The sequence below is a fragment of the Anabrus simplex genome, chromosome 1, assembly GCF_040414725.1.
Source record: "Anabrus simplex isolate iqAnaSimp1 chromosome 1, ASM4041472v1, whole genome shotgun sequence".
NCBI lineage: Eukaryota > Metazoa > Arthropoda > Insecta > Orthoptera > Tettigoniidae > Anabrus > Anabrus simplex.
Window position 1 is genome coordinate 649,334,070 of NC_090265.1, and position 12,652 is coordinate 649,346,721.

At 39.1% G+C, this 12,652-nt stretch overlaps 1 protein-coding gene across 2 annotated transcripts in view; it reads left to right on the plus strand.

Moving 5' to 3' along the window:
- Positions 1 to 12,652, plus strand: part of LOC136857271 (carnitine O-palmitoyltransferase 1, liver isoform) — a 336,584-nt gene that overhangs the window by 270,859 nt on the left and 53,073 nt on the right. For both annotated transcript variants that reach the window (XM_067135788.2, XM_068225119.1), the window contains one exon: positions 4,131 to 4,238. In XM_067135788.2, coding sequence (XP_066991889.2) covers positions 4,131 to 4,238 — 108 coding nt within the window. The remainder of the gene's footprint in view (positions 1 to 4,130; positions 4,239 to 12,652) is intronic.

Below are 12,652 nucleotides of genomic sequence, written 5' to 3' on the forward strand. Positions count from 1 at the left end.
AGATGACTCTCTCTCTGATGTTGACTTCAGTTAGGAAAACCACAAAGTCAGTCTTTCTGAGAATCCCATAGCGAAGCACGGGTACATCAGCTAGTTTACCATAAAAAAAGTTAACTACCCCTACTTAGAACACACAAAAATTGATCTGTACAGCACAGTGTACTGTTTACTCATAGTCCTGCAACTGATGAGTTTCAGGATGAGGAAGAAGGATGTATTCTCGTAGCATAGTGAGGTAGTCAAGCGGCTTATTGTCATTAAGCTACAAGGGGTGGAAGCTGGCATCACAGGTGGTAGGTTTGGATCTGAAAGTGCGCTGGGATAGCTGTGGTCAAAGTCGTGAGACAGCACCTAATCTCCGAACTTGTGCGGTCAGGGTCCGATTGCCAGCCTTTCTGGTCAGCACTGGTGTAAGTCTAAGTAAGGTAGTGTGTTTCTGTTTCTGTGAAAGTATACTAGTATACTAGTTTTGAATAGGAGGGGAAGAGCTTCCTGCCTGGTTTACTGTATTGAGAATCTGGGAATAACAATAATTGTTCAAAAACGAGATGAAGTTCGTATCGTCATATGAAATTACGATCTTAAATGTGCCTCCCCACTTTGCACACTACTGGTCTAACATAATGGATTTTTAAAAACTTGTGACCTCATCCCGAGGTAGTGCAGCTTTTTTCAGGCACACCCCCATTGGAGGTGAATTGCATGTACCATTTCAACCACATACCAGCCCTCCTGCCATTCTTAAATTACTGGCAGTAACGGGAATCAAACCCAGGCCTCCGAGGACAGCAGCTAATAACACTAATCATTACGCTACAGAGGCAGACACGCAATTGATGATTAATTTGCCTGTAATACTGGAACTAAAAGAGTAAATATATTTATGTTTCACATTCTAATATTACAAAAAGTTTTGAAGTGAGAAACATCATCTGTGCTTACAACACCAACATAAAGCTGCTATAGGGGAGATTCGGGAGGTATCGGATGGTGGCTGGTATCGGACAATCACAGATGTCTTTGTTAGCAGCATGTGGCAGAACCTGTTTAGTTCCTCACAGGTCCGCCAGCATGTTTGAAGGGTGGGTACATCCTATTCAGTCGAGAGGTAGGGTCGTTTATGGGTGGGGTGTATTTTTGTCTTTTGTGTGATTTTAGGCTGACCCATGGATTTATTTTTAACAAGATTTAGCAGGAACAAGTATAAGTTGTATTGAATTTTAAGTACATTAGCAGAAACAGTATTCCTTACTTTGTAATATTGTGGGTTTAGAATCAGTTTCTTTTCGTTCTCGTTCAGTTCCTGGTGTTTCTTAAGGGGGTCATTCGGGCGGTAACTGACACGAAACTGGCGTGTGGTATTGGTCATCATAGGTTGCTGTTCCGTCCAGGTTTGTTTTAGGTAATGGGAAGAAGGCAATGTGATATTAGCCATGAATAGTGTCAGGAGCAATAAAATGATGATTAGAAAGGCCAGTTAACGTTACTCTGTTCCAAAAACCATGTTAGGTGATAGAATTAAAGCTCTTGGAGCTGGTAAAGAGATTCCAGTAAAAGTGTGTACGGCGAACAGTGGGACTTACTAAGAGAACATTTTCAGATGAAGAAGAGAATGACTTGTGCATGCATATCAAGATCCTGCCACTCAACAAAATAGAATTTTTAAAATTTGTGTATCAGTTTGCTGAGGAATTGAGAGTTGAACATAGGTTTAATAAAATTAAAATGATGACAGGGAAAGACTCTTGTTATGATTTTATGATGAGGCACCAGGACCTTCATTTGAGGATGGCTCAGTCTACAAGCTTGCAGCGAGCAGTAGGCTTCAACAAGTAGCAAGTGGACAAGTGTTTTGATATATTAAATGACCCTATGACAAAATATTTGTTTCAACGCTAATGAGTGTGATATTTGCAGAATGGCTAAACATTAATTTGTTTGTATTTTCAATGTGAGAAATCTCTTCTTTTTTAAAAAATTTTTATTACAAGATATTAGAATCATTCCATATTGACGGTTTTCACTTTACAAAGGAAAAATTAAAAGACGTATCCTCCTAATTCAATACAAATCATATAATATAATCTAATGATGGAATTATGATTTGTATTGAATTAGGAGGGAACTTTTAATTTTTCCTTTGTAAAGTGAAATATCTTTTTGTTAAAAAGATAAAGACTGTCCAATACTACCCTCCATTTTTTCAAACATACGAGAGTGTAATGAACTCTTAATTTGTTAATATTGCCCGAGTTTTTAATTGTGATTTAATATATTCTAGTGAGTAAGTTAATATAAGTATATAGATGCTTATAAAATGCATTATATGACTTATTTCCTATTCCATAAAAGAATGATGACAAAAAAGTTAAACTGTCCAATACCTCCCGACATTCCCTTATAAGTTTGGTAAGAACTCAGATTTTGCCACTTTGTTATTTAACCTTTTCACTGCTGAATTCTTGGACAGGTTGGTGCAACTTCAATGCTGAATTATTTTAGCCAACAACATCAGCATAGATTATCACCAATTTGAACATAAAATACAAAACTAACTACAGAATAATATTTTGAGACGATATTTTAAATCACGAGTGTGTTCATACGCGTGTTGGAGACAGTTCATGTTCGGGATCCAGGGTTCAATTCCACACGAGGTGGCAAGAATTTAATCCATTAGAAAGATGCTTAGAAATTTTCATTTGCATTACGGGCTGTGTCTACTACTGTGTATCTACGCACAATACCAATCCATATACATGATTAATAGCAGAAAGATTAAATTAAACGCACAATACTGGTAAAATGAGAGTGGAACTTATCAATGTAGCATCAACTGTCTGTTTATAAAATCTGTTTGTTTCATCCGCTACCTTTTGTCTTCATTCATTCATAAACAGTTTGAAATAATCAATTTCAGGGCATTCGGTGGTCAAATTATTATTTGACATACCTAGGTTTGGGAAATATTCACCCAGGAAGTAAAGGAAGATTTGAACTGTGGGAAAAAAATATTGTTTGGAATTTTAAGGAACTGTAGGAATGAAACAGTGAACAGAGGATTTGTGAAGAAGAATGGAGTAATACTAACAAAACCAGAAGAGATAATGAACAGATGCGAAGAATATTTCAGCAAACTGCTGAATGTGTGAAACCAGATGTGGAGAAAGTATCCAGGTAGCAGGAATAGAAGAAGTAACAGAGAAGGAATCAGACATTTCAGTGATGTTGATGGAATGGGCAGTTAAAAAGACGAAGATGGGAAAAGCTGAGGGAATAGATGAAGTAGCCATATAAATTATCAAGGCTGCAGGACCAGCGGGACTCCAATGGACTTAAATAATACTTAAGTGTGTATGGAGGGAGAAAAAAAGTGCCCAAGGATTGGGAGAAGGGTATAATACCTATCTTCAAGAAAGGAAATAAGATCTGTGGTAACTATTGAGGATTCGTCATCCTCTTCCATATTGCCAAGATAATGGAAATTATATCGGAAAGAAGAATTGTAGAAAGTCAATTACAAGAGGAACAATTTGTATTCAGAAGTGAATGGTCAACAGTAGAACCATTTTCATTCTGAGACAGATAGTAGAAAAGAGCTGGGAAATATGGGAAGGATTATTTCTTAATCTTATCAGATGTTTTGTTAATGTGATTATTCTTGTCCTTTTGGCATCTTACCTATACAGGGTTGTTCATAAAGAATAACGTTCAACCTTCAAATATTCACTATTTATTAATTTTTTAAAAGATCATTTTGAACTACAACTTCTTTCTTTGTTATCGATTCAAGGCAGTTACTAGGAGAGTCATAAAAACCTTCTACCTCATCATCAACTACTGGTGATGCATAAACTTTTTCTTTAATGCTATTTGTTTGGGGCGTCAACCCTTGTAGATATTTTGCCCCACGCATATACTTGATATTGATTTAACCTCTAGGATCTGATATTGAAGTACTAGAAGTATTTTGTCAAAGCAAAGCTAAGCAAAGGCTTGTGTAAATAATCTGACATAGCAACACTATACAAGAGTGACATGATGGTCATTTAGTTTTGGCATTCAAGGTTCTAGTTTATTCTTCTCATTTATGAATATTATAATTAATGTATCTTTGTATTTTATTTTAGGAACATCCAGAGAAGATAGATCACTATGGACAGGTGCTGATTACTGGAAAAGGCCATGATCGGTGGTTTGACAAGTCCTTCACTCTTTGTATAGGTACAAATGGGCGGGTAAGTTTCTCTTATTTTCTTGAATATATCACAATTAAAGAAAGAAAAATTATAGTTGATAATTCTTACGTTTAAGTACACCAATTCATTATTATTATTATTATTATTATTATTATTATTATTATTATTATTATTATTATTACAAGGGCAGATCAAAAAATAAGTTGCACTTCCCCGTTATGGCCATTTATTACACCACATATACAACAGCAACATGACTATAACGACATACACTGTTATGTCACTTTTCCACATAGTTTCCAAGAGACTCCAAACATTTCTGCGAACGCACAACCAACTTGTCGATACCGGATGCATAGAAATTTCTTCCAGCGGCCTTCACCTCCTCATCAGTCTGGAAATGTCGACCACCGAGCTTCGTTTTGAGCTTACCGAACAGATGAAAGTCACATGGCGCTAGGTCAGGACTGTAGGGTGGATGTTGCCAGACCTCCCACTTGAAACGCTGCAGCAGTTCTCTCATTTGGCGGGCCTTGTGAGGTGTTGCATTATCGTGCAACAAAATCACACTGGCGCTCAATTTCCCCCAGTGCTTCTCTTTAATCGCTTTACGCAACCAGTGCAACGTTTGACAATACGACGCCGCGTTGATTGTCGTTCCTTTCGGCATGAATTCCACGTGCAGCAAACCCTCCATGTCAAAGAACGCTGTCGCCATAACCTTACCGGCTGAAGGTTGAACCTTGGCCTTCTTTCGTTGTGGTGATGAGGGGTGCACCCATTCCATTGATGTTCTCTTCGTTTCGAGGGTGAAGTGGTGGACCCACGTTTCGTCGCCTGTGACGATTCACCATACAAACCCGTTGCTGTCTGCAGCATAGCGTTGCAAAAATGCCAGGGAGGATTGGAAACGTTGTCCCTTGTGCTCATTGGGTAGAAGACGTGGGACCCATCTTTGACACAGCTTACGATATCCAAGCTCCTCGTGAACAATGGCGAACACACTGCCATACGACATGTTCAGCTGCATCACGATTTCTCTCAGTTTAATGCGCTGGTTCTGTCTAATGATCGCATTCACACTGTTGACCTTTGCACGGGGCCTGGACGTTGCAGGCCTGCCTTCGCGATGGTTGTCCGTGATATCCATGCATCCGGCTTTGAATTGCTGACACCACTTTACGATACCTTGCTGGGAAATGGCCATCCCCATACACAGCACTAATTTCACGATGAATGTCCGTGCAATTCTTCCTTTTGGCCCATAGGAATTGGATTGTCGCACGCACCTCATATTTGGAGTGAACATCCAGTTGATGCGCCATTGCATTTGACCGCTATTCACACAATACTAGACGAGACACCACAGCGACCTGCCAAACAGACGTGTGGGCAGTGTCTGTCCCTTTCTCCACTGTGCCCACGTTTGCGACACACAGCAGCGCGTTAGTGCAACTAACCTTTTGATCCACCTAATTATTATTATTATTATCATCATCATCATCATCATCATCATCATTATTTCCAATAAGGCCTGCTAAGGACCACATGACAATTTCATTTCAATTCTTCATACTTTGTTGTTTTCTCTTCCGCTCCTTCCAATATTCTTCCATCCTTTCACTATGCTGTTTCCTTCTGTCCTCGGACCACTTCGCACCAGGCTTCTTGTTCAATCTTCCTTGGAATCCTTCCATACTTAACTACCCTCTTTCTAAAAATTTCTCTGTCCATAATTTCTTCTTCCCTTATATTATTTCTTTCTAAATCTTTCTTTACTTCTGGAATCCAGCTAGTTGTTGCCTTTTTGTTCTAAATGTACTCGAAAATCCTTTTTTGTTAATCTGGAATCATCCATTCTGTAAATATGTCCAAAAAATTGCAATCTCCTTTTTCTTATGGTTTCTTGCTTGTTGTTTAAAGGGGCCTAACATCGAGGTCATCGGCCCTTTTTGGTTTCTGTTATGTTTTTCTATGTTCCTGTATATTTCATCATTAGATCTTAATTTCCATACTTCTGTTGTTTTCACAGGGCCTAAGATTTTTCTCGTGATTCTCCTTTCTAGTACCTCAAGTTTATCTAATCTATAGTTTAGTACCAGGCATTCACTTGCATATAAGCATTCAGATTTCACCACTGTAGTGTAGTGCCTATTTTAAGATTTTTAGATACACACTTTTTGTTATAAAAATTCTTTGTGATACCATATGCTCTTTCCATCTTGTGTACCCTTCCTTCTACTGCAGATTTGTCTAAACCATTTTCTTGAATTATTTCTCCCAGATATTTTTAAATTTCATTACTCTTTCTTTTGAAGCATTCTTGATGTTTGTAATAAATTTTGTTTTTTCTACGGAGATTCTCAAACCTGTCTTGTTGGCTATTTCTTCAAAGAGATTGATTTGTGTTGTTGCACTTGTTAGGTTTTCTGACAATATAGCTAAATCGTCTGCAAATGCTAAGCAATTTATTTCAATGCCTTTGTTTTTAATCCCCAAAGTTACTGGCAAAATGTTACGCTCTTTAAGCCTTACGTTCCAAATTCTTACAATTGTCTCTAGAACACAGTTGAATAAAAGGGGTGACAAACTGTCACCTTGCCGTACACCTGTATTTATCTTAATAGGTTTTGATATCTCACCCATAAATTTCACCGTTGAAATTGTGTCAGTAAAGGTTTTACGTATTAGGTTTGCCAATTTAGTTTTCACTCCAACTTCACGAATTGTTTTATCTATGGTTTCTCTATCAACCAAGTCAAAGGCCTTTTCAAAATCTACAAAAGTCACAACAATGTCTTTTGAATTCAATATCCTATGGCGAATTATGGATTTTAAGTTAAATATTTGTTCTGAACAAGATCTACCTTTTCAAAATCCAGCTTGATACTCACCCAGTTGCTTGTCAAGTCATGTTTCTACTCTATTCAGCAATATTTTTGTGAATACCTTGTATCCAATTTGCAGAAGAGAGATGCCTCTATAGTTATCAACCTTTTGTTTGTCCCCTTTTTTATGCATTGGGTGTATTAGAGCCACTTTCCATTTTTCTGGAATCCTCTCTGTTCTCCAAATATCTTCCAAAGATTAACTGCAGTTATTATTATTATTATTATTATTATTATTATTATTATTATTATTATTATTATTATTATTATTATTATTATTATTATTATTATTATTATTATTATTATTATTATTTATTTGTGTTTGGACCCTGTTGGATCACGCATTACATTTATGATTCGCCTTTCTAACAGACCATATTGCTTTCATTCTTTCGCTGTGTGCCTGTTTTCTTTCTTCTGACCACTTAGTCTCCGATCTTTTAGGAACTTCATTCTCTGGCTTTACTACCCATCTATGTATCTTGTGACGGTAAATGTTTCTGTCCACTATTTCTGATGGTTCTATCTGGGCCTTTTCCAGATCATTTTTGACATCTTGTATCCATGGTACGTTCTTCAGTTTTTCGGTGTATGTCAAAATCTTGTGGGTTAGCCTTTTTTTTTTTTTGCTAGTTGTTTTACGTCGCACCGACACAGATAGGTCTTACGGCGACGATGGGGCAGGAAAGGACTAGGAGTGGGAAGGAAGCGGCCGTGGCCTTAATTAAGGTACAGCCCCAGCATTTGCCTGGTGTGAAAATGGTAAACCACGGAAAACCATTTTCAGGGCTGCCGACAGTGGGATTCGAACCTACTATCTCCTGAACACTGGATACTGGCCGCACTTAAGCGACTGCAGCTATCGAGCTCGGTGTGGGTTAGCCTTGAAGACGATAGTCTGTGAACGTGTCCATAGAATTTCAGTCTTTGTTTCCTGACGTCTGCGGCAAGGTTAGACAGTCTTTCCGTAGCTTTGCGTGATTTGAGCCTATACCCTTCTTCCTTTTTATCTGGGCCCAGAATTTTCCTCAAGATCTTCCTCTTCTCCTTCAAGATGTTTTCCAGATCACCTTTATTATTAAGAGGCGGCCGGAGCTGGAACGGCCGGCCACCAGCTCAGTAAGAGTTTCTATACGGAAACGGAACAAGGTAAAATTATTTTGTTTTTATAGCGTACGGTAGTCTGTGATACACTTCTCATTAGTGTAAAAGCATTTTAAAAAGAAATGCAAGTATAGTTATAAAATGGTAGTTAAAATAACGAATCTCCATATGAAATTGAGCTCTGAACCGCGGTTTTCCTAAACTTGTTTTAAGTCAAGGTGGTGTTCAAATTAGAAGCAAACCATACCGTAGGGAAGTTTATTTTTTTCTCTAAGCGGCTACTTTAACATACTTCAACATTAGGGATTCTTTATATATTTAATCGTGATTTTAATAAAGCTCTGCTTATTGACTTCCGAGTGTCAGCCGAATTCTAGTGCTGGTAGTTCAGCCAGTTTCCGCCAGATGCCGCATTGTCACAAAGCCTTGTCCTTGAAGAGGGATGATGACAGATTAGCTCTTACACATGCAGGGATGTGGTGAGTGAGGTCTTCAGCTGCTATCAGTTGCTTCCTTACCCTTGCTTCATAACAGGCGGCAGTGGACACGCTGACATACTTCGTTACTCGCTAGTTGTGGTATGACCTTTCAATAGCACGTTATATTTTTTACTGAGTGCAATGGAATGGCAAATTGCTTGATTTGTAATAAGACAATAAACTTTATTAAAAATTTTAACACTGGGCGAGTTGGCCGTGCGGCTGTGAGCTTGCATCCGGGAGATAGTGGGTTCGAACCCCACTGTCGGCAGCCCAGAAGACGGTTGTACGTGGTTTCCCATTCTCACACCAGGCAAATGCTGTGGCTGTACCTTAATAAAGGCCGCGGCCGCTTCCTTCCAACTCCTAGGCCTTTCCTATCCCATCATCACCATAAGATCCATCTGTGTCGGTGCGACGTAAAACCACTAGCAAAAAATATTAACATTCGACATTATTCTTTAAAACACGCCGAAGAATATGACAAATATGTTGGTGAAGAACACCATGAAATTGCGAATGAACTTAAAACAGTTGCCTTATCTGAGGTAGATGTTACCTGACTTTAATGAATTGTCTTTGTTATATTAGTGACGCAATGATGCTTACTATTCAAAATAAGACAATTAACTAATTTTTATTGGTAATTGTAGGTCGGAGGTGAATCGTCAGTTCGAATAAGCTACAACATATCTTACTAAAAGAATGGCTAAATGGCGTAACGTTACAGAAAGAGATGCAGTAATGGTTGAGAATCCGCATACTGAATAGTAGTTACTAGTAGAATAAGAATAAATTGCTATAAATATACGTTGTTCCTCTTTCAGTTGTAGCCTATTACAATATGGGCAGTGGCGGGTCTAGATACTCAAAAACCGAGCTTGATAGCTGCAGTCGCTTAAGTGCGGCCAGTATTCAGTATTCGGGAAATAGTAGGTTCGAACCTCACTGTCGGCAGCCCTGAAGATGGTTTTCCGTGGTTTCCTATTTACACACCAGGCAAATGCCGGGACTGTACCCTAATTAACGCCACGGCCGCTTCCTTCCTACTCCTAGCCCTTCCCTCTCCCATCGTCGCCATAAGACCTATCTGTGTCGGTGCGACGTAAAGCAACTAGCAAAAAAATAAAATAAAATAAAATAAAATAAATGGAATTGAAAGTCTTGGTAATGGAATTCAAAAGAAAAGTAACCATGTTTATGAAAATACAATGGGCAACATTAGCACAACCATTAACATATTCATTTCAAATACGTTATATCTGTAAACTAGCTGATGTACCCGTGCTTCGCTACGGGATTCTCAGAGAGACTGACTTTGTGGTTTTCTTAACCTGAAATCAACATAGGTCATTACAAAAACGTAAGTATGAATGTAGCGATTAAAAGCAATGCTATCATAAAATACTCGATCAAATGGAAAGCCGCATGTTTTATCACTTTTAACGAACATTTCTGCGGTTTGATTGCGGTGCCAATCTAACAGTTCAAAGTTCCAGAGCTGGGATGATCAGGCCGCAGATTGCCATGAACACTCATCTGCCATTATTCCGCTAAATATGCACACTGTTCATTCCAATCAGTGCCTCAGGGTAGGGATTGAATAGCCCGAATGCTATGATGATCCAGTGTGTTACATACCAGTAGAATCAGAAAATTTATAAACCAGGGGAACGTCATGCTAAAGAAGAAAGTTATCTAACTCCCCAGCTACTTCCCATCAATATTCAGGCAGGCTGTTACACTCTGTACGACTGGGCGAGTTGACCGTGTGGTTAGCGGTGCACAGCTGTGAGCTTGCATCCGAGAGATAGTGGATGCGAATCCCATTGTCGGCAGCGCTGATGATGGTATTCCGTGGTTTCCCACTTTCACACCAGTCAAATGCTGGGCCTGTACCTTAATTAAGGCCTAAGACACTCCTAGCCCTTTCCTATCACATCGTCGCCATAAAACCTATCTATGTCGGTGCGACGTAAATCAAATAAAAAATACTCTGTACGCAGCAGTAATCCTATCTACCGGAGATGAAGGGCAACAGGTGACACAAAGCACATCACGACAAACAATGGTCAATGTAATGTTATTGTTGAACAGTGTTTTGAACTTTCTATATTGTAGGCCTTCACATTTAGTTTTCCTTCGACTCTGTGATTTGTAAAATATTTTATACCATAAACTGTAGTTTCTTATTCTCCGACTTTACATACCGATTTTCATTAAATACTGTTTACCCATTTCTGGTTACTCGGCGCTGATATGGACTTAGTAACAAAAATCCAAAATCATGAATATCTTTGTGATCGTAGCCAGTACGGTAACAATGTATAAGACATGAATAATAGGAAATTTAATACTATATAACCCTAGTTGTGTAGCATTCATCGATTACAACTCTAATAAGAAATATTTGAGAATTACATTTTAGGCCTTCCCCTAAACTACCATTTCACTCACCGTGAATAAAATAATTTACAGCCTAGACTATAGCGACTTATTTCCTGACTTTGCATACCGATTTTCATCAAGATAGGACTACTAATAACAACAATATTTGAGAATTATATTTTAGGCCTTCCCCTAAACTACCATATTACTCAGCATGAGTAAAATGATTTATAGCCTAGATTGTAGAGGCTCATCCCCTGACTTCACATACCGATTTTCATTAAATTCTCTTCAACCGTTTTCTCGTGATGCGTGTACATACATACAGACAGACAGACAGACAGACAGACAGACAGACAGACAGACAGACAGACAGACAGACAGACAGACAGAAATTACGGAAAAGTAAAAAGTGCATTTTCTTGTTACTATGGACATGACCGATACAGAAATACCATTATTTTCAAATTCTGAGCAATGTACAGACAAAACTCTTATTTTATATATATAGATTATCAATTTCTTTATTAATCAAGGAATTTTAAAATAATTCACTAAAACCGAGCCCCCAGCCCCGCCAGGGCTAGAATCGCCACTGGATATTGGTTTAAATCTACGTTTGTTACTAGTGTGCATGGAAACTCACCGCTGCACTTCTTCCCTTGCTCACGATATGAGGCTTGCAGGCGGACCTCCCCTATTTCTGCATTACAACCCTCCTTGAGGCTCCCGTGCATGTGTCACTGTTTGTAATACCCATTACAGCTGGGACAGATAGAACGCAACCGTTTCGGGAACACAACCGTTGTTGAATGAAACAATTACAAGAATATAACCGTTTTTCAGTTGCAGTGTGGTGGTGGTGATTATTGTTTGGTTTTTTGCTAGGGGCTTTACGTCGCGATTATTGTTTTAAGAGGAAGTACAACTAGGCAACCATCCGCTATATAACTCTAATCAGAGAGAAAAAATGGAAAGGATCTGACACTTCGAAAAATGAAGGTATCGGCCTAGGAAAGACAAGGGGCCACGAAGGGCGTGAAAATGAAAGACTCCATAGGCCTCCTTACGTAATACCGTCGGGGTCGGAAAAGAACAAGAGTTGACTAAATGTGGTCGGATGGGATAGATGAGAGAAGAGAATATCGTCTACTGCAGCTGGTTATTCAAGGAAAGATACAAGTCAAAAGATGACCAGGAAGAAGGCGCATTCCTTGGATTGATAATTTGAAAACTTGGTTCAACTGTTCCACTACTGAGCAACATCCAAAGCAAGAATCTCTATGATGGTAGCCGATCTTCTGAAAGGAGATGAACTGAGCTCGATAGCTGCAGTCGCTTAAGTGCGGCCAGTATCCAGTATTCGGGAGACAGTAGGTTCGAACCCCACTGTCGCCCCCTGTGGGTGGGGGTGGTAGAACAACACGCACGGTATCCCTGGCTGGCGACCACGGGGCCCTTAGCTGAGTCCTGGCATTGCTTCCACTTACTTGTGCCAGGCTCCTCACGTTCCGACCTCCCTTGGTCTACTCTTGTTCTCTTCTGAACCCGACGCTATTAGGTATGCGAGAGCTAGGGAGTCCTTCATTTTCGC